This window comes from Pelophylax lessonae (assembly GCF_965119305.1).
Source record: "Pelophylax lessonae genome assembly, chromosome: 4".
In the NCBI taxonomy this organism is placed as follows: domain Eukaryota; kingdom Metazoa; phylum Chordata; class Amphibia; order Anura; family Ranidae; genus Pelophylax; species Pelophylax lessonae.
The window spans coordinates 200,515,578-200,535,817 of NC_138771.1; the positions used below are offsets into that span (position 1 = coordinate 200,515,578).

General features: G+C 44.7%; 1 protein-coding gene across 6 annotated transcripts in view; it reads left to right on the forward strand.

Annotated features, from left to right (window-relative positions):
- Window positions 1-20,240, forward strand: part of KIF21A (kinesin family member 21A) — a 303,313-nt gene that overhangs the window by 69,106 nt on the left and 213,967 nt on the right. For all 6 annotated transcript variants that reach the window (XM_082254436.1, XM_082254439.1, XM_082254440.1 and 3 more), the window contains exon 2: window positions 12,627-12,849. In XM_082254436.1, coding sequence (XP_082110562.1) covers window positions 12,627-12,849 — 223 coding nt within the window. The remainder of the gene's footprint in view (window positions 1-12,626; window positions 12,850-20,240) is intronic.

Consider the following 20,240-nt stretch of genomic DNA (forward strand, 5'->3'; position numbering starts at 1 on the left):
ATACTGTACTTCTGCCATTGTTTAAATTTAAAAAAATAAAATAAAATTTGTTTTCATTGGATATAGGTTGAAAGGGTCGAGGTAAATTTGTCAAGCTCTTTTTAAAAAATTAAGTCATATCAGAGCTACAAAGAACAAACCATGCTAATAAGGTTATTGAAATGCTGTCTTTATTATTAAATAAAAGCCCGGTGAGTCATTCTTCTTGGCTTCCTTTCATCCGCATCATTTAACCACCAGACAGTTAGATTACGGCTATTTGCTACATTTGCAGTAACGTAATTGTGCTGGCATATAATAGGGTTGTTTCGGATTACAGCAGAGCCTCTGGGCACGTTGAACAGGGTCAGACCCATCCATGTTTGTAGATTTAGTTCAAAAGAGTATAGTGGATCGTGATGTAAATTATATGGTAAGACATTGAACGGAAACAATATAACATTGTGTTTTAAAATTTGTGTTGTATTTTATGCTGTGAAAAAGACTTGTATGTCCTATTTAAGCTTCATCCGGTTTAATCTATTTTTTTCTACAATTGGCCTGCATCTTGTTACCAGGCCCGGACTGGGACAAAAAATAGGCCCGGGCATTTTAGACTGAGCATCCTGGGGGGTGGCGTTCGTCAGGACGGTTGATGACAGGATTTAACGTTCCAGGATGTGTGGACTGGATTCCGGCACTTTTTTTAGTTTAATCTGACAGACTGGGTCCAATTTAGATCAGAGCTGCCATATGATGCATTTTTTTTTTTCTTGTCTTACTTTAAATCCTAAGAAGGTCCTTAACCCAGTAGCAGGTTCAGTGTCTGCTCCATTGTACAAGGAGGGACAGGATGAGCACTAGAAAATGAACTCCAGCAGGCCACTTGTGTGAATATCTCTGACCAAACAATCTGAAACAGACTTCGTGAGTGTGGCCTGAGGGCCAGACGTCCTTTAATGAGCCCTGTGCTCACTGGCTGGCACTGTGGAGCTCGATTGGCATTTGCCATTGAACACCAGAATTGGCAGGTCCGCCACTGGCGCACTTTGTTTTTCACAGATGAGAGCAGTTTCACCCTGAGCTCATGTGACAGACGTAAAAGGGTCTGGAGAAGCCGTGGAGAACGTTATGCTGCTTGTAATATCGTTCAGCATGACCGTTTTGGTGATGGTCTGAGGAGGCATATCTATTGAGGGACACACAGACCTCTACAGGCTAGACAATGGCACCCTGACTACCATTAGGTATCGGGATGAAATCCTTGGACCAATTGTCAGACCCTACGCTGGTGCAGTGGATCTCAGGTTCCTCCTGGTGCACGACAGTGCCAGTTCCTGGAGTCAAATGGAATTGATACCATTGAATGGCCCCCATGCTCGCCTGACCTAAATCCATAGGTCCATCCGATGCCGCCAGGTTGCATCTCAGTCTGTTCAGGAGCTCTGTGATGCCCTGGTCCAGATCTGGGAGAGAATACCCCAAGACCACATCTGTCATATCATTAGGAGCATGCCCTGACATTGTCAGGCACGCATACAAGCATGTGGGGCAATACAAACTACTGACTAATATTTTGAGTTGCTGCAATGAAATTTCAGCAAAATGGACTAGCCTTCTGCATAATTTTTTCACTTAGATTTTTGGGGTGTCTTTGAATTCAGCCCTCTGTAGGTTGATCACTTTCATTTCCATCAAATGATGTGGCATCCTCTCGTTCCTAACACATTACCCAGTCCATATCAGTATAGATATCCAGCATATTGTTCCCCATTGATCTGAATTGTTTTCAAAGTGTGTGTGTGTATATGGAGGAGAGCGAGCGCTGTACGTGTACAGCAATTTTGCCTGGGAGCGGTACATCTGTGGGGGGCGGGCGGTCGTAAACGGGTTAATGTGCACTGTGGAACCCATGTGAAAGGAATTCTCTTCTTTTTGCTGGACAATACAATGGTAGCTTGCTCTTCCTCTCATGTAGATGCACCTTTCCGCCCTCTCAAGGACCGCAATCTTACAGTAACAAAAAAGTGCCCAAAGATTCCTGGGGTTTGTGGCTTTAATATCCTAGAAGTCACCAGGAGTAGAGGCTACATGGTTCGCCTAGGTGAAAAAAGAAGTAGAGCAGTACAATCAAATAATAAAAAAAGGTATTTGAAGATCAAAAAAACTGACAGAAGTTGTAACCCTCTATCCTATCATTCATATTTAAATAAGACTAGGATTACAGTTTTGCTATGTTGCATAAAACAAAAATATTACAAGAACTAAAATTGTTTTTCTGGAGAAAGCTGCACCAGGTTTTTTTTTTTTTAGTGCTGGTCACTTATCTGAATGTCTAGATGTTTATTTCTGTGACCTCTGCAAAAGAGCAGAATCAGTCAGTGATCCTCCAGTTCCGCATTTGTTACAGCAGTCCTTTTTCGGTCATGCCCCTTCAGCAGAAGACAGCCGGCTTTTGTTGGACCAACTGCAGTACACACGGGCCGAATGTTGTCTGGGTTTCTATTATATCGGCCAATGCTACCCAACATTCAGCTCGTTTGTATTAGGCTTTACACTTCGCATCCATTAACCTATATTAATTGGAGTGATGACATTTGTGGCTTAAGTCACAGTAATGCTGGAAGCACTTTTCCTTGTATCTGCTGGTCCTATACTACAATATTCCAAAATCATTTGCTGGCAGATCTATGTAAGGCAGGTGTGAGCTAATTGATTGTTTAGGGTCTCTGCAGATTTGTCCCATTTTGAGTAATTTTTGTAAATGACCTATGCTGGCCCAAAGCAGAATTTACAGTAAATTCACAAAGGAGTGCAAGACTAAGCTGTCATGTTGTCGCTATAATGTGAAACCCTAACCATGAGTCTGAGACAATACTATTCAGGAAACATGATGGTGCCTGTTAGAGCATACCAGCTGGGGGCAAAGGCTGCCGACAGTTCAAGGAAAAAGTACTGAATGTATCTCCTGCTAATATTTTATTTTGTAGACGTGTCTTGAAAAATTAGGTAATTTTTTTCATGCGCACATTGCAGCAGTATGGACAGAAGGTGAAAAAGAATGGCCTACTGTATGTAAAGGCTAAAATATGTTTTTTTTCGTCTCCTGTTCTATGTCAATCTGTTACCATACAGAAAGAAGAATAGTCCCATGAGTGTGATGAATCTTGACGGTGAACACAATATATCTTTAAAATGAAGGAAGATATCCCATCACCAGATAAAACCAAATGAATTGGGTGCTCACCAGATCAAATGGGTCTACATTACCATATAGCAAGCAGACCAAATGGGCTTTTAAAGATGATCCAGATTCCTCCTAAGATATGACCATGGATGTAATTTCAGGCTCATGAAGTGGTTTGTAGAGGGATGTAGATCTCTCATAGCCAGGTTACATAAAAGCCAGAAAGAAGAGTGCACATAGTGTGATATTGCTAAAAAACCTTTTAATAAAAAAAGACTTGCACTTACAATGTTCGCATGGTAACAGGCAATAAAACATGTAGATAGAAGTTCTTATGGTGAGCTCCTGACGCGTATCGTCCGCATAGATATCATCAGAGGATATTGCTCGAGCAATATCCTCTGATGATATCTATGCGGACGATACGCGTCAGGAGCTCACCATAAGAACTTCTATCTACATGTTTTATTGCCTGTTACCATGCGAACATTGTAAGTGCAAGTCTTTTTTTATTAAAAGGTTTTTTAGCAATATCACACTATGTGCACTCTTCTTTCTGGCTTTTATGTAACCTGGCTATGAGAGATCTACATCCCTCTACAAACCACTTCATGAGCCTGAAATTACATCCATGGTCGTATCTTAGGAGGAATCTGGATCATCTTTAAAAGCCCATTTGGTCAGCTTGCTATATGGTAATGTAGACCCATTTGATCTGGTGAGCACCCAATTCATTTGGTTTTATCTGGTGATGGGATATCTTCCTTCATTTTAAAGATATATTGTGTTCACCGTCAAGATTCATCACACTCATGGGACTATTCTTCTTTCTGTATGGAAATTTTTTTGACATGGGACTTATTTAAATCATTATTTGGTTTTTTTCTACCATGTTATTATAAGTTGGTATTGTCATGCTAATGCCTTCCTCCAATTTTTTAGCGCTGCACTTATTTTCCTTTTTTGTATTTCTATAACTTGTATATCAGTTATTTTGTGCGGGCTGCTTACACTGTGGTATTAGCGCTTATTAGAATTCTTTTTCTAATCTGTTACCATTTTTCCCCATTGTTGTCTAATCTCGAAGTGAGTTTATATGTTAAAGGAAAGCGTACGTCCAACACATTTTAATAACTTTAGCATTCTAATAGCAATACGCAGCTTTTCACTAGAAGGTTCAGTGTTCTGTTTCCTTCTACCCCTCCTCCCAAGCTCTTATGCAGCTGGGAACAGAGGGAATGTGACCACTTAGACCCCGTTCACACTGGGGCGACCTGTCAGGCGACCTGGTTGCCTGACAGGTCGCCTGCCATAGAGAAGCTGTGGACCCGTTCTAATAGGAGCGACACAAGTCGCTCCAACTTGGAAAAAGGGTCCAGAGCTTCTTTGGGGCGACCCGGAGCGACCTGCATAGACTTCAATGTTATGAAGTCTGTGCCGGCCGCCCCGAGGTCGTGGTGCGAGCAGCGCGCCGCGACCTATGAGGTCGCCCGGGCAAGTCGGATCGCCCCAGTGTGAACGGGGCCTTATAAAAAAGAGAAAAAAGGGATTTATAATGTTTATGCTTATACACAAATGTTTTGCCTTTCATTTCTATTTTAAACTGAATCGGATGTTTTACAAGATGATCATTTACAATCACAATTTTTTTTTTTTAATATGCTTACATTTTTTTTTCTTCACTATCTGTAGCTGAGCACCAGACATTCAGGCTACAGCACAGTTTCCCAATCTATGCCCTGGGCATGCCACTGGGGCGATACCCAAACCCTGCTGGAAGAAGTGGAGCTGATCTGTAATGTTGCTTCCATCACTGGCCTCTGTTTGTGTCTGCTTGAAACTGTATGCGATGTGGGAATTTAGCAGCAGAGTGCTTTACAGGTCCAGGGCAGAGGTGGCCTTGATGGTTAGGCCCAATCCCTGAAGACCTTTTGGGGTGAACCCCCCTCAAGTTTATAGAGGGAAGATAATGTATGTGTTTTCAGTTCAGCTCACAGGTAGGGGCAAGGGCACTGCATTTCGACAGGTCAATTTCCCATACTTGATAAAAATGTTTGATAAGATGGCTACATTAGGTTTTTTTTTTCATGCTAAGGTTAGGTAAGCTTATATACAGTGAGGGCAATAACTGTATTTAATCCCCTGCTGATTTTTTTACATTTGCCCACTGACAAAGAAATGACCAGTGCATAATTTTAATGATAGGTTTATTTTAACAGTGAGAGACAGAATAACAACAAAAAAACGCATTTAAAAAAAGTTACAAATTAATTTGCATTTGACTGAAATACTTATTTGACCCCTTCTCAAAACATGACTTAGTCATTGGTGGCAAAACCTTTGTTGGAAATCAGAGGTCAGACATTTCTTGTAGTTGGCCACCAGGTTTGCACACATCTCAGGAGGGATTTTGTCCCACCTCTCCAAGTCATTAAGGTTTTGAGGCTGATGTTTGGTAACTTGAACTTTCAGCTAACGCCAAAAGTTCTCTCTCAGATTAAGGTCTGGAGACTGGCTAGGCCACTCCAGGACCTTAACCACTTGCCGACTGCCTAACGCCGATCTACGTCGGCAGTCAGCCCCTCACAGGCAAAGTGACGTAGGGCTACGTCACTAGCTTGTGAGGGTCTAGGGAGCGAGCGCGCGCCCCCGGAGGCGCGCTCCCGCGTGGTCACGGACCCCCCCACCCCGCGCGTGTGACCGGCGGACCCGATGTCCGCCGGTCACTCGGCGATCGGCGGGGGGAGAGGGAGAATGTCAGGCAGCTTGTGTAAACAAGCCACCTGTCATTCTCCTTGCTGTTAGGATACTGATCACTCGGATCTAGTATGTAGATCCGTTGATCAGTGTCCATACAGCTCAAGCCCCAGCCAATCACAGTAGAAAGCACGCCCCTAGGGATACACACAGCCCCTCCCTCCCAAATAAAGTTAACCCCTTCACTACCAGTGTATTTTTACAGTAACAGTGCATATATATAGCACTGATTACTGTAGAAATGTCACTGGTAACCCCAAAAGTGTCAAAAATGTCAGTCAAGGGTCCGATCTGTCCGCCCCAATGTCGCAGTACCGCAAAAAAATCGCAGATCGCCGCCATTACACGTTAAAAAAAAAAAAACAAAAATGACAGAAATCTTTCCCTTTGTTAGTAAACGCGGTAACTTTTGCGCAAACCAATCAAAATACGCTTTTTGCGATTTTTTTTTTTTTTTTTTTTACCAAACATAGGTAGCATAAAACAAATTGGCCGAAAAAGTAAAAAAATTTTGATTTTTAAATTTTTTTTTGGGGGAATTTCATATAAAAAAATGTGAAAAATATTGCTATTTTTTCAAAATTGATGCTCTTTTTTTGTTTATAGCGCGTGATCAAAAAATCGCACAGGTGATCAAATACCACCAAAAGAAAGCTCTGTTTGTGGGAAAAAAAGGACGCCAAATTCGTTTAGGTACAGCGTCGCACGACCGCGCAATTGTCCGTTAAAGTCACGCAGTGCCGAATCGCAAAATACCCCCTGGTCGGAATGGGGGTAAAATCTTCCGGGGCTTAAGTGGTTAATGTGCTTCTTGTTGAGCAACTCCTTTTTTGCCTTGTGTGTTTTTGGTCATTGTTCTGCTTGAATACATATCCACGACCCATTTTTAATGCCCTGGCTGAGATTTGACGGTACATGGTCCTGTCCATCGTCCCTTTTGATGTAGTGAAGTTGTCCCGTTCCCTTAGCAGAAAAACACCACCAAAGCATAATGTTTCCACTTCCATGTTTGACGGTGGGGATGGTGTTTTTGGGGTTATGGGCAGCAGTCCTCGTCCTCCAAACACAATGAGTGGAGTTAATGCCAAAGAGCTTGATTTTGGTCTCCTCTGACCACAACATTTTCACCCAGTTCTTCTCTGAATCATTCAGATGTTCATTAGCAAACTTCAGACGGGCCTATACATGTGCTTTCTTGAGCAGGGGGACCTTACAGACAGTGTAGGATTTCAGTCCTTCACAGCGTACTGTTGTTTTCTGGGTGGCTATGGTCCCAGCTGCCTTGAGATCATTGACTAGGTTCTTCTGTGTATTTCTGTGCTGATTCCTCACCGTTCTGATGATCATTGAAACTCCAGGAGGTCAGATCTTACATGGAGCCCCAGACCGAGGGAGATTGACATTTATTTTATGTTTCTTCGGTTTCCGAATTATCGCACCAACTGTTGTCACCCTCTTACCAAGCTGCTTGGCGATGGTCTTGTAGCACATTCCAGCCTTGTGTAGGTCTATAATCTTGTCCCAGACATCCTTGGATAGCTCTTTGGTCTTTGGCCATGGTGGAGAGATTGGAATCTAAATCACTGCTTCCGTGGACAGGTGTCTTTTTATACAGATAACAAGCTGAGATTAGGAGCACTCCCTTTAAGAGAGTGCTCCTAATCTCCGCTCGTTACCTGTATAGAAGACAACTGGGAGCCAGAAATCTTGTTGATAGGGGATCAAATGCTTCATTTACTCATTAACCACTTGCCGACCGCCGCACGACTATCTACGTCGGCGGTCAGCCCCTCACAGGCAAAGCGACGTAGGTCTAAGTCGCTAGCCTGTGAGGGTCTAGGGAGCGCGTGCGCGCCGCCAGAGGCGCGCTCCCGCGTGGTCACGGACCCCCCCCGCGTGTGTGACCGGCGGACCCGATGCCCGCCAGTCACTCTGCGATCGTCGGGGGAGAGCGAGAAAGTCAGGCGGCTTGTGTAAACAAGCTGCCTGTCATTCTCCCCTGTGTATGAAGGATGATCATACGGTTCTACTATGTAGAATCGTTGATCACTGTTCATGCATCTGAAGCCACAGCCAATCACAGTAGAAAGCACGCACCTAGGGACACACATAGCCCCTCCCTTTCAAAAAAAGGTAACCCCTTCACTGCCAGTGTATTTTTACAGTAACAGTGCATATGTATAGCACTGATTACTGTAGAAATGTCACTGGTAACCCCAAAAGTGTCAAAAATGTCAGTCAAGGGTCCGAAATGTCCGCCGCAATGTCGCAGTACCGCAAAAAAAATCGCAGATCGCCGCCATTACGTGTTAAAAAAAAACCAAAAATGACAATCTTTCCCTTTGTTAGTAAACGCGATAACCTTTGCGCAAACCAATCAAAATACGCTTTTTGCGATTTTTAACCAAACATAGGTAGCATAAAACAAATTGGCTGAAAATGTTAAAAAATTTTGATTTTTACGGGGGGGAATTTCATATAAAAAATTTGAAAAATTTACGCTCTTTTTTTGTTTATAGCGCATTATCAAAAAATCGCACAGGTGATCAAATACCACCAAAAGAAAGCTTGGTTTGTGGGAAAAAAAGGACGCCAAATTCGTTTTAGATACAGCGTCGCACGACCGCGCAATTGTCCGTTAAAGTCACGCAGTGCCGAATCGCAAAATACCCCCCGGTCAGGATGGGGGTAAAATCTTCCGGGGCTTAAGTGGTTAAAATGCAAATCTTTTTATAACTTTTTTTGAAATGCGTTTTTCTGGATTCTTTTTGTTCTGTCTCTCACTGTTAAAATCTCACTGTTAAAATCAATCTACCATTAAAATTATAGACTGATCATTTCATTGTCAGTGGGCAAACTTACAAAATCAGCAGGGTTTCAAATACTTTTTTCCCCTCACTGCATGTATGTTTATATATATATATATATATATATATATATATATATATATATATATATATATATATATATATATATATATATATATATATATATATATATATATATGTATGTTTATATATATATATAATATATATATATATATAATATATATATAGATAGATGGATAGATCTATACATTTAAGTCTTGGGTTTAGATTAGACATCCTTTAAAGAAAAATTGTACTTTCAGACATCATGCCTACCCTCCGTTCTGTTCTATAAAATCCACCCCCTCTGGTTTTCTACATGAGTATTGGACCCACCAACTGCATTGTGTGCAACATTATGGGCTCGAGGTATCATAATTAGGCTTACTGTCACACCTGAGTGAATGTGTTTATCTGAGCAGAGATGGAATGGGGCAGGAGGAGGAAGATGCTCAGGCAAACCTCTTCAAATGTCCCCATCCCAAAAAGAGCAATTGCGGTCTAACGTAAGATCTTTGTTTGTCAGAATACCCCCCCCCCCCCCCTTCTCCCACCTGCTATTTGAGAATGGTGGACCGGTACACATCTGCTGCAGACAAATGACATGCAGATTTTTCAGGCAACAATATATGATCATCTCCTGTCTGTGGCCAGTTTAGCGTTGGTTAAAAAAGGGGTGGTAGCTCAAACCTACATAATTTATAGGGGGTGCTGGTGATTCACAGGTTGGTGTCATTTTGTATTCAGTTTCAGGGAAGTGTGAGTGTAAGTAATTATTAAAAACTGCACCTATACAGTGTGATTCTTGAAACTTGAAAATCTGCATTGTTTAATTTTTGCACACCCAAAGTGTATTTATGCTGCTTTTCTTTTTAGTAGCCTACAATTTGTAGCAATTATGTCCAATCTGTTTAGATGTTTCTCATGTTTCTAACCTGAAAATACAGAGCAAACAGGCTGTCCTGCTCTCAGTAGGGTAATTGAAGGTGTCTGCATTCTCTGAGAATGCACTTCTGGATTTTTGGTCCCTTAACTGTAAAAATAAATCCTCCTTTTTGCTGCATCAGGGATCACATACTGAAAGGTCTGAAATTTACTAAATATGATGTACAAAAAATGGCAAATCAATTTTTTTGTAAATAATGATTTGTATTGTTCGATCTAGACCACAGAAGTATATTAAATGCAGTATGTGGTGCCATACGTGTGATTATATCAACAATTTGGCTTTATTTAGGTTCTGATTTTGTTTTAGATCTAGATCAGTGTTTCTCAACTCTGGTCCTCCAGGGCACATTAACAGGCCAGGTTTGCAAGAAAACTGAAATACATCACAGGTGATATCAATTTCTGCTCTGTGATTGCAGTATTCTAGTTTGCATCTCCCCAAGGTAATACTTAAAATCTGGCCTGTTAGTGTGCCCTGAGGACCGGAGTTGAGAAACACTGATCTAGATCACATTTTCCATAGATGCAAGCCCCAGTAAGTACTCATGCATGCTGCAATGTTTGACCATAAAGCATAGATCCTGGCAAATTGGCTGTATGCAGCTGTATTTGTGTATTTGCAAGTACCTGCATACACACGCATATGTGTATGGGGGGACAACTCTGCACACAGACATTTTGCATCCAGTGTGTTTGCCTGTACGCATACACGCATATAGCTACACATGACCATTGATGACTGTAGGCTCCCCGTTGGGGAAATGCACTGGAATTTACGCTGTACGCTCCTGTGCATTACCCTAAAAGAAATGGTTAATGAGAGATTACTTTCTCTCATTAACCATTTCTCTCATTAAACAAGGTGCATATCACTCCTCCTCGAAAAGGTACCAGAAGGCAAATATCCACAAGCAGCACTAAAATCCATAAAGGACCACCTAAATATATACAAAAAATACAGTCCACGATGTCCATAAAGGCCCAAATAGGACCATATATTGTATACATAGAAGGTCCACAATGTCCGTCAAAGGCCCAAGGACCCGTGCTGGAGCAGATAACAAAAATGATCCCTTTCACCTCACCAAGTGAACCACACCCTTTAGAAACTCACTCACCAGAGATTGGTGATAAATGGGCCCTTATCATCCTCTACGGCACATCCGGACCGCACTCATCCACCGCTCCACTCGAGTAGTAAAACACTCTTCTGTCGTGATGTTGCTCTCACAAGCGGGCTGGTTATAGACACTTGCCTGCTTTAGCCTCAAAGGGGTCCTCACCCGAGGTACTTCAGAAACACCATGATCACAGTGACAATGTTCAAACTATCATTGGAAAAGAATCCTCTCCAGTAAGACTATTGTGGTTTTCGGCCCTTCTGCCTTATTACTGTTGATGCAATCTGTACTCCACACTTTATTATAGAGTATATCAGATTTTGTCAGAGCAGTAGAAAAGTACTTGGGAAAACTTGGTCTGGAGTCATCAGTGTGGAGCCATATTCTGAGCAGCATGGTTTCCACCCCTGCTTCATATTTGACACACACTATAACTTTCGTAGAATGATGCAGTAAAGTGATTGGAAGGTAAAAATATTTTATGCTCCAAATATAGTAGGTACAGTGTTTGATTTTAAATTGGTCACACATGAATGCTGTTTATTGCCCGTATTCCTACACTAACATACATTGGTAACCATTTGGGGGTTATTACTGCTGTCACTGATACCAATGCTGAGGGTTATTTTTGGGGTCACGGATACCAGTGCTGGGGATTTTATTGTGGTCACAGGCACCAGTGATGGGTGTTATTGTAGTCACTGATACCAGTGTTGGGGGCTATACTTGAAGCTACTGACTACTAATGCCTGGGGTTAAGATTGCACTTACTGACACCAATGCTGGGGGTTGTTATTGCACTCACTGACACCAATGCTGGGGGTTGTTATTGCACTCACTGACACCAATGCTGGGGGTTGTTATTGCACACACTGACACCAATGCTGGGGGTTGTTATTGCACACACTGACACCAATGCTGGGGGTTGTTATTGCACACACTGACACCAATGCTGGGGGTTGTTATTGCACTCACTGACACCAATGCTGGGGGCTGTTATTGCACTCACTGACACCAATGCTGGGGGTTGTTATTGCACACACTGACACCAATGCTGGGGGTTGTTATTGCACTCACTGACACCAATGCTGGGGGTTGTTATTGCACTCACTGACACCAATGCTGGGGGTTGTTATTGCACACACTGACACCAATGCTGGGGGTTGTTATTGCACACACTGACACCAATGCTGGGGGTTGTTATTGCACTCCCTGACACCAATGCTGGGGGGTTGTTATTGCACTCCCTGACACCAATGCTGGGGGTTGTTATTGCACTCGCTGACACCAATGCTGGGGGTTGTTATTGCGGTTACTGACACCAATACCGGAGGTTATTGCAGTCACTGGGCTCCATTAACCGAACTAGATCGCATATGATGTTTAGGTGTTTTCCCAAATACTGCATGCGATCCTGAAAATGTCAATTCACTACTGCTTTATGCAGTATATACCGCATTAAGCAAAAGCGCTTGGTAATTACTGCATAAAACAGGAGGTCAATTTGCAAAAAAAAATGCAGGCAATTAAAAAAAAAAAAAAAAAAAATTAGGGAAAAAATGGCATAGGGTCACCTCCCAAATCCATACCAGGCCCTTTTGAAGGGAACCCCCATGCCAAAGCAAAAAAAGTGCTCTCCTCCTAAATCCTACCAGGCCACATGCCCTCAACGGGGGGGGGGGGTCACATCTGCTTTTTTTGTGATTTGTTTTCTCCCCTCTCTAGCTTAAAGTTTTTCTTAACTTGGTTTTTCTATTTTGCTTCCAGAATTCGACCGCAACTTGCCAAAGAGAAAATTGAAGGTTGTCATATTTGCACATCAGTAATACCTGGAGAACCCCAAGTTTTCCTAGGAAAAGACAAGGCATTCACCTTTGACTATGTCTTCGATCTTGATTCCAGCCAGGATGAAATTTATTATCAGTGTACAGAGAAACTCATCGAAGGATGTTTTGAGGGCTACAATGCAACTGTATTTGCCTATGGACAGGTAAGAGATTATGAATAAAATTATTTCTTCTGCAATCTGTTAAAGCAGCAACAACTTCATTGATTTTTGGTACTAAGCATTTGAGTTTGTTTTAATTGAAAAAAGCACCCCCTGTCAGCAGTACTGTAGAATTACAATGCATTCAAATTTTTTTAGATGTTGCTACTGGTGTGTTTAGTATGGCAAAAAAAATCATATCCGAATAAAAACAGTGTAGCGCACTAGATAAGTACAAATAAATAGTCCAAGCAATCAGGTGTCCGAAGCGAAGATCTTAATGTGATAATTATCACTTCAAGAGGCAGTAATATATGCAACAATAATCACTTCAAGGTGCAGTAATGTATATCTGGTTATGGCGGTGACTTACGAGTGATAAGTTGGACACTCACCAGATGGTATGGCTACCATTATAGTAGCTGGAATGCCTTAAACGTACATGACCTGGATATCGGATGGAAGAGGGACTTCCGCTGAATCACTACAAAAGTATCCAACTGGGAAATGAAGCAGCTGAGCCAGAGCCAGAAGGTACAATCATAGTGTAGTACGTTTATTAAAAACAACCATGAAACCAGTACAAAACAAACGAAAGTCACATAACGCTCACATGAATTGCTGCTGGCGGAATCGCACAGCAGCGGGAACATCAGTGCCAAATAGTCACGCTGACGCATTTCATCCCAATGGATGTGGTTACAGGGGTAATTGGCACCGATATCTTTGCATACCTTTTTATATGGAGGTGTCCCCAATCTGCAGGGTTGAATTTTCACCTGAAAAGACGCAACAGGAAGCGATGGAGCGGCCATCCTGCCGGAGAACAGGAAGTGGCTGATCGGCCATATTTGGTTTGTCACAGGAAGTTAGAAAACTGCTTCAGTTTTTTCCTAGTGTCCCAGGAGGAGGGTTTAACTATTTTACTAGAGAATATTTTTTTCTTTATGCATTCCTTGAGCTGTTTATTATATGCAGCTATCTGGATTGGTGTATCCTCAGCAACAATTTTGGAGGCTATACCCGGACCTCACTGAACTGGAAAATTGTAAGAACTGCTTGGAATGTACTCCTTGGACTCTGGGCTCAGCATTATGGCTCCTACTGGACCTTTTGTATACTCATTAGATTCAGATCGTTTTTTAGGTCCAGAGCCATGACAAAGTCTGTAGTGTCACCCCTGTCTCTAAAGACGTATTTCTAGGAAGGCTGTGTGAGTTGGGCATCAGGAACTACCTAATTGAATAGAACCAATGGGCATCATTATTACTCCTATTTTCTGTTGGTTTCATCATTGGGTAGAAGGCTGTACACTCATGCACTCTGTGCTTTGTTCTCCCTAAATCTCCTAATCGCAATCAACGTGCTGATTCACCACCTTGGTCATTCCTTGCTGCTGCCCACAGTGACCTGGTCACCAAGTGCCTTTTGAATTTCTTTTGCTTCTAGTAGCTAGTTTGTGAGTTCCCAGGGTTTTTGCCTTGTTTTCTGAGCTACATTGTCCTAGCTATGCTGTGCAACATGTCTGATGCCAAACACTCAGGAGCAGTCCTGCTATATTTGGTCCCTCTAGTTAATGATCCATTTACAGTTCTGGGGTAGCTTTCAATCCCCCCTCTCAAGGTCTTGACACAGTGGCGTAACTAGAACCTTTAGGGGCCCTGATGCAGGAAACCATGAAGGGCCTCCCTGACAGGCCCTTTCCACCCAGCCTGGTGGTGGAACGCCAGGGCCGGTCGCAAGTGCGAGGTTTGTGTGGTAGTTCTGCCACTGGTGTCAGTAGTTTTTTATTTTTATTAAATTTTTCTACCATTTGTTTTATTTTTACAGTTTTTTTAGGAGTCCTGTTGGGGGGCTTTGGTGAAATATCAGGAGTCTAAACAGACCTCTGATATTCCACCTTTCAGACAAAGGAGATGGAGGACACAGCTTTCCATCTCCTTCTCTGAAGCCTCAGCTGCACAGAATAAATTGATAGGAATAGTTCTGTACAGAGCTTACAGAGCTTCCTATTCATTCACATACTGAAGCATTGTTAACACAGTTTACTATGTTTCAGTTATGAATAGACAGTCACCGATCGGTAATGATCACTGACACTTCATTCAGAAAATACTTCATCCCGACAGATTCCCCACAGCAGCCGGTTGGGAGAGGGGAGGTGGGAACCCTGCAGAACTGTAGCGACAAAGGGGGGGGGGGGATGAGTGGGGCAGGAAAAAGCACAGGGGGGACTGGAGAGCACACGGGGGAGGTTGGGGGGGCAGCAGAAAGAAGCTGCATAGGAAGAGCTGTGGGGGCAGCTGCATAGAACAGAACCGGTCTCTCTTCATCCCCCCCCCCCGCTTCACCTCCTCTCCCTCCCACAGGCATTCAGCGGCTGCAGGAGGAAAATGGAGAGATGGGTTCTTCTATGCCAGTGTTTCTCAAACTTTTTCCAGTCAGGGTGCCCTTGAAAGTATTTTCAGTCTGTAGGCACCCCAGTCCAAGACTTGGTTCACATTACTCCATGTCACAGATTACTTGTAAAATTGCACGTGTTTCTGACATGCAGAAAAACATGCAGGGGTGTCATTCATTGTTGATGGTACCCCTATGCATTTGTTGTACAGCACAATTAAAGAAAAAAAAGATAAGATAAGGGAATTTTTTTCCCTGTTTTTCTTTGGGGCAGCCCACTGAAATGAATTTGCTGCCCTATACGCAGCATACAGCTGCACAGATGTGAACCAAGGGCTTGTTCACATGTGAGGTTGAGGGGTGGTAAAACCACATGTTTTTAGCTGTGTTTTTACCACCCCCAACTGTTCCCCCTGTAGCTACAGAGGCAGCAGCTGGTATACCCCTAGGTGAGTGGGGCTGCACTACAACAACCCCACAACTGTGTGCATTGCACACAGTTGCAGCATAGTGATAATGCATTTAGGGGTTAAAACAGGCAGTGAGGAGGCAACATATTGACTGTTTACTGCCTGTCAAATGCCTATGAAAAGCGATGTGAGCATGGATCTGTGGCGTCACTAGGGTTGGTGTCGCCCCCCCCTATATTCAGGCCGGGCAGCAGCTCATCGTTGGAGTTTTTTGTAGCAGGTTGCGACGGTCAATAAGGCCTACAGGATAGCAAGTTGGGCACTTCCTAATGGCTCAGTCCCTTGGAGCAGTAACGGATAAGGGCTGACAGGCCATCCTGCCAGACGTTCGCTCCCTCTGGGTCAACCAGGCTGACTTTGGTCAGTAGTGTAGCCCGTCTGTACCCTGGCAGTGACACAGTCTTTCTCTCTCTGGTGGTTCTGGGCTGTGTGGCCCTCTCTCTGGTGGAGCTGGGCAGTGTGGCTCTCTGACTTCCCCAGCACAGCCTCCCTTTATGGTGTAGCACTCACTCCCTCAGCTTTTTCCCAGGTTCCCAGTCCTCAATCTCTCCCCCCAGCAGAGTGCATGATGGGGGCTGTGGTCTGCTCCCTTTGGACAACAAATGGGGCTGCCAATCTTCCGGGACTACATGCACCATGATGCCCCCCTAGTCTCTTCTGATTGGCCCTCCGCGGTGGCCAATGGGAAGGGAAACATACCGGGCATTAAGCTGGGCGGCAATCAGATGAGAGCCACTCTATTATCTTTAAGGGGGGGAGTGGGGGAAGATAAACTGTCAGCCCGCAGCTCGCTACCTGTTCTCTGGTGGACTGAGCGAGGAAAAGAGCCTGCTGTCACCGCTTAATCATACCTCCCAACTTTTGAATTTCAGAATGAGGGACACTGGAGGAGTGAAAAGACCTACTGCATGCTAGGTCGCGGTAAATTGTGGGAGGGGCTTAAGGGATATGTTTAAACAAAACCCAGGCTTACTTGTACCTATAAAATATGCTTTGATTGCTTTGTCTGAGCCTACCTAAAGAATAAATTCAATAAAATAGTCAGCGACTGCATAGCAACCAGCCACTGTTGAGACAATGAAGACTTTGGTGAGAAGTATATAATGTACAGTATTGTGTATATAGTGCAAGAGTGTGTAAAGCAGAGCACATGGGTTGGGGAGTGCTGCAGCCAGTGACGGGTTTAGGATACATAGTGCAGGCTGCAGGGGTCCAGGGTGTGTAATGCAATGGGTTCAATATTTAGATGAATGTAATGCACAGAGGGCTGTAGCCAGTGCCAGGTTTAGGAGTACATGATACACACAGAGAGCATTGTCCAGGAGTACATAATACACAGAACGCAGGGCCCAGGAGTGTGTAATGTATAAAAGAAAAATCAGGAGTACAAAACAAAAAGAGTGCAGGAGACAGGGGTGTGTAACTCAGTGTAGGGGTAAGGAAAGGGCAAAATTCCTCCCACATACAAGAGATGGTCAGAGACTACAGACACGATAAAGAAGATGGTCAGAGACTGTGGAAATAATACAAGAGATGGTCAGAGACTACAGACATGATACAGGAGATGGTCAGAGACTGCAGACATGATACAGGAGATGGTCAGAGACTGTGGAAATAATACAAGAGATGGTCAGAGACTGCGGACATGATACTAGAGACTGTCACAGACTGCGGACATCATACAAGAGATTTTCAGAAACTGCGGACATGATACAGGAGACTGCGGACATAGTACAGGAGACGGTCAGAGACTGCGGACATTATACAGGAGATGGTCAGAGACTGCAGACATTATATACAGGAGATGGTCAGAGACTGCAGACATGATACAGGAGATGGTCAGAGACTGTGGAAATAATACAAGAGATGGTCAGAGACTGCAGACATGATACAGGAGACTGCGGACATGATACTAGAGACTGTCACAGACTGCGGACATCATACAAGAGATTTTCAAAAACTGCGGACATGATACAGGAGACTGTCAGAGACTGCAGACATGATACAAGAGACTGCGGACATAGTACAGGAGACGGTCAGAGACTGCGGACATTATACAGGAGATGGTCAGAGACTGCAGACATTATATACAGGAGATGGTCAGAGACTGCGGACATGATACAAGAGACTGTCAGATACTATGGACATTATACAGGAGATGGCCAGAGACTGCGGACATAGTACAGGAGATGGCCAGAGACTGCGAACATAGTACAGGAGATGGCCAGAGACTGCGAACATAGTACAGGAGATGGCCAGAGACTGCGAACATAGTACAGGAGATGGCCAGAGACTGTGGACATAGTACAGGAGACGGCCAGAGACTGTGGACATTCTACAGGAGACGGTCAGACTGTGGACATTCTACAGGAGACGGTCAGACTGTGGACATTCTACAGGAGACGGTCAGAGACTGCGGACATTATACAGGAGACGGTCATACTGCGGACATTGTACAGGAGACGGTCAGAGACTGCGGACATTATACAGGAGACGGTCAGAGACTGCGGACATAGTACAGGGGTTGTTGGAGACTGGGAGCATGCTTCTGTAGTATACAAGAGACTGTGAGAGACTGGCGATATAGTACATGGCATATTACAGCAGCACTCTCCTAAAACGTAAAATACTGTTGAAGTTCAATTTTCTTAAAGTTAAAAAGAACATGAAACATCCCTTCTAGTGATAATGTGCCAGCAGTGGAAGGGTTACCTGCAATTTACCTTGTCCCAGCTTCTCTTATCCTGACAGAGAATGCCATTCAGGCAGCGTGGTGTGCCTCCTCCCCCTCCTCCTCTGTGTACAGGAAGTAAACATCACAGCAAGAGGAGGAGGGGCGGCTTCAGTGTACTCCGAGGCCGTACACACAGTGACAAGTGAAGACTGGAGGCAGCTGGAGAGACATCCCGGCTACCATACAAAGTGTTGCCCGCGGCGTGTGGTAACCTAGACAACCCGCACACGCTGCGGGCATTTCAGGAAGGTTGGGAGGTTTAGGCTTTGGTGGTGTCACCCCTCTGGCAGGTGTGTCCCAGTGCGGACTGCACCCAACGCACCCCCATAGTGACGCCACTGGCATGGATCGCTTTTCATACGAACGGCATTTTCTTGCTGGTTCTATGAACAAGCCGTAAATAACAAAAATCACTTCTGATTGTACACATATATATATATATATATATATATGGGGTCAGGATTAACCACTTGCCGACCGCCGCCCGACTATATACGGCGGCGGTCAGCCCCTCACAGGCAAAGTGACGTACCGGTACGTCACTAGCCTGTGAGCCAATAGGGGGCAGGGCCGATCCTGGGCAGGTGCACGGGGTTCACCGCACCCAGGCGCCGCAAGCTGAGGTGGAGGAGGGGCGCCGAAGCTCCAGTGGCAGAGTCCTCCCCTCCTCCAGCGGCAGTTGCGTACGGGCGGGCGAGCGGTACGGCCAGTGTGAAGGAGAAGGCAGCTCCGCCTCCTTCAGTCCACGCTGCTCGTGGGGCGGAGCCGGAGCCGCAGCGGGAAGAAGGTAAGTGCCCGAGCTACTCAAAAAGCAAAGGCCCTCTGTCAGCCCCTGCAGCCCACCATATCACAGCCGTGTTCCCAATGCAGGCTCCGATCCTCCCCGAGCCACCTTGTGCCTATATCCGGCCGTACCATGTGTGCAGGGGGGAGCTCCTCTGCCGAGTGCCGCAGTGGAAGATTCCAGTGTGCAATCCTCATTCCTGTGTGAGCCTCACACATAGCAGAGCTGAGACCAGCCAGGCACATCGTGGGGGGCACCTCTGGAACGGAAGCCTTGAGACATAGCTGCTGTCACTGGACTGTGCTGCGTCGCTCTTCCATGTGACACAAATAAGGGATAAGGGATGTAACTTTGTGTTGTGTACCTTTTTATTATGTGGGCACCTGGGGGGGGGGGGGGTGAGCGTGGGTAACCTCTGGCAAGGCTGTTCTAAATGGAACTAGTATGCAGTGCAGCCAATCAGAAAGCCATCTGCTGGGTGCTGGGAGTGTGGGCATAGGAGGTCTGTACCTGGCAACTCACCCCCCGGGCTGTGTAAGTATGTATGTATATAAGAAGCTGTGGGCAAAGACTGTGTGGCCTGTATTGCATGGAGTCTGCATGTCTTATGGGCACAGTGTACAGTCCATACATCCATTTCTCCCATCACCGATGCTCTGTAAATTCTTTGCAGCTGTTTGCTCCTCACCCTTACTGCAGGGGAGTTATAGGGGATTTAACTCCAATAAAACAATTGCCCTACTGACCCCCCCTTACCGATGCCCCATGCCACCTCCCTGCAGTGCTGCTGGCCGGGTTCCCTCCAGCTGGCTTTAGCTACTGCAGGGGAGCTTCAGAGCAGGGAATCCAAATCTGTCAAAGAATCCACTTCACTTCATGGCGCTCCGGCACTTCCTGTACTGGGCTCCCCACTGCAGCACCAATCTGAACCAACCTCCCTGCAGCTGCTGCCCGGCTTCCTCTCCACCCCTGTAGATGTAGCTGCTGCTGGTAGGCACTGGTAGGC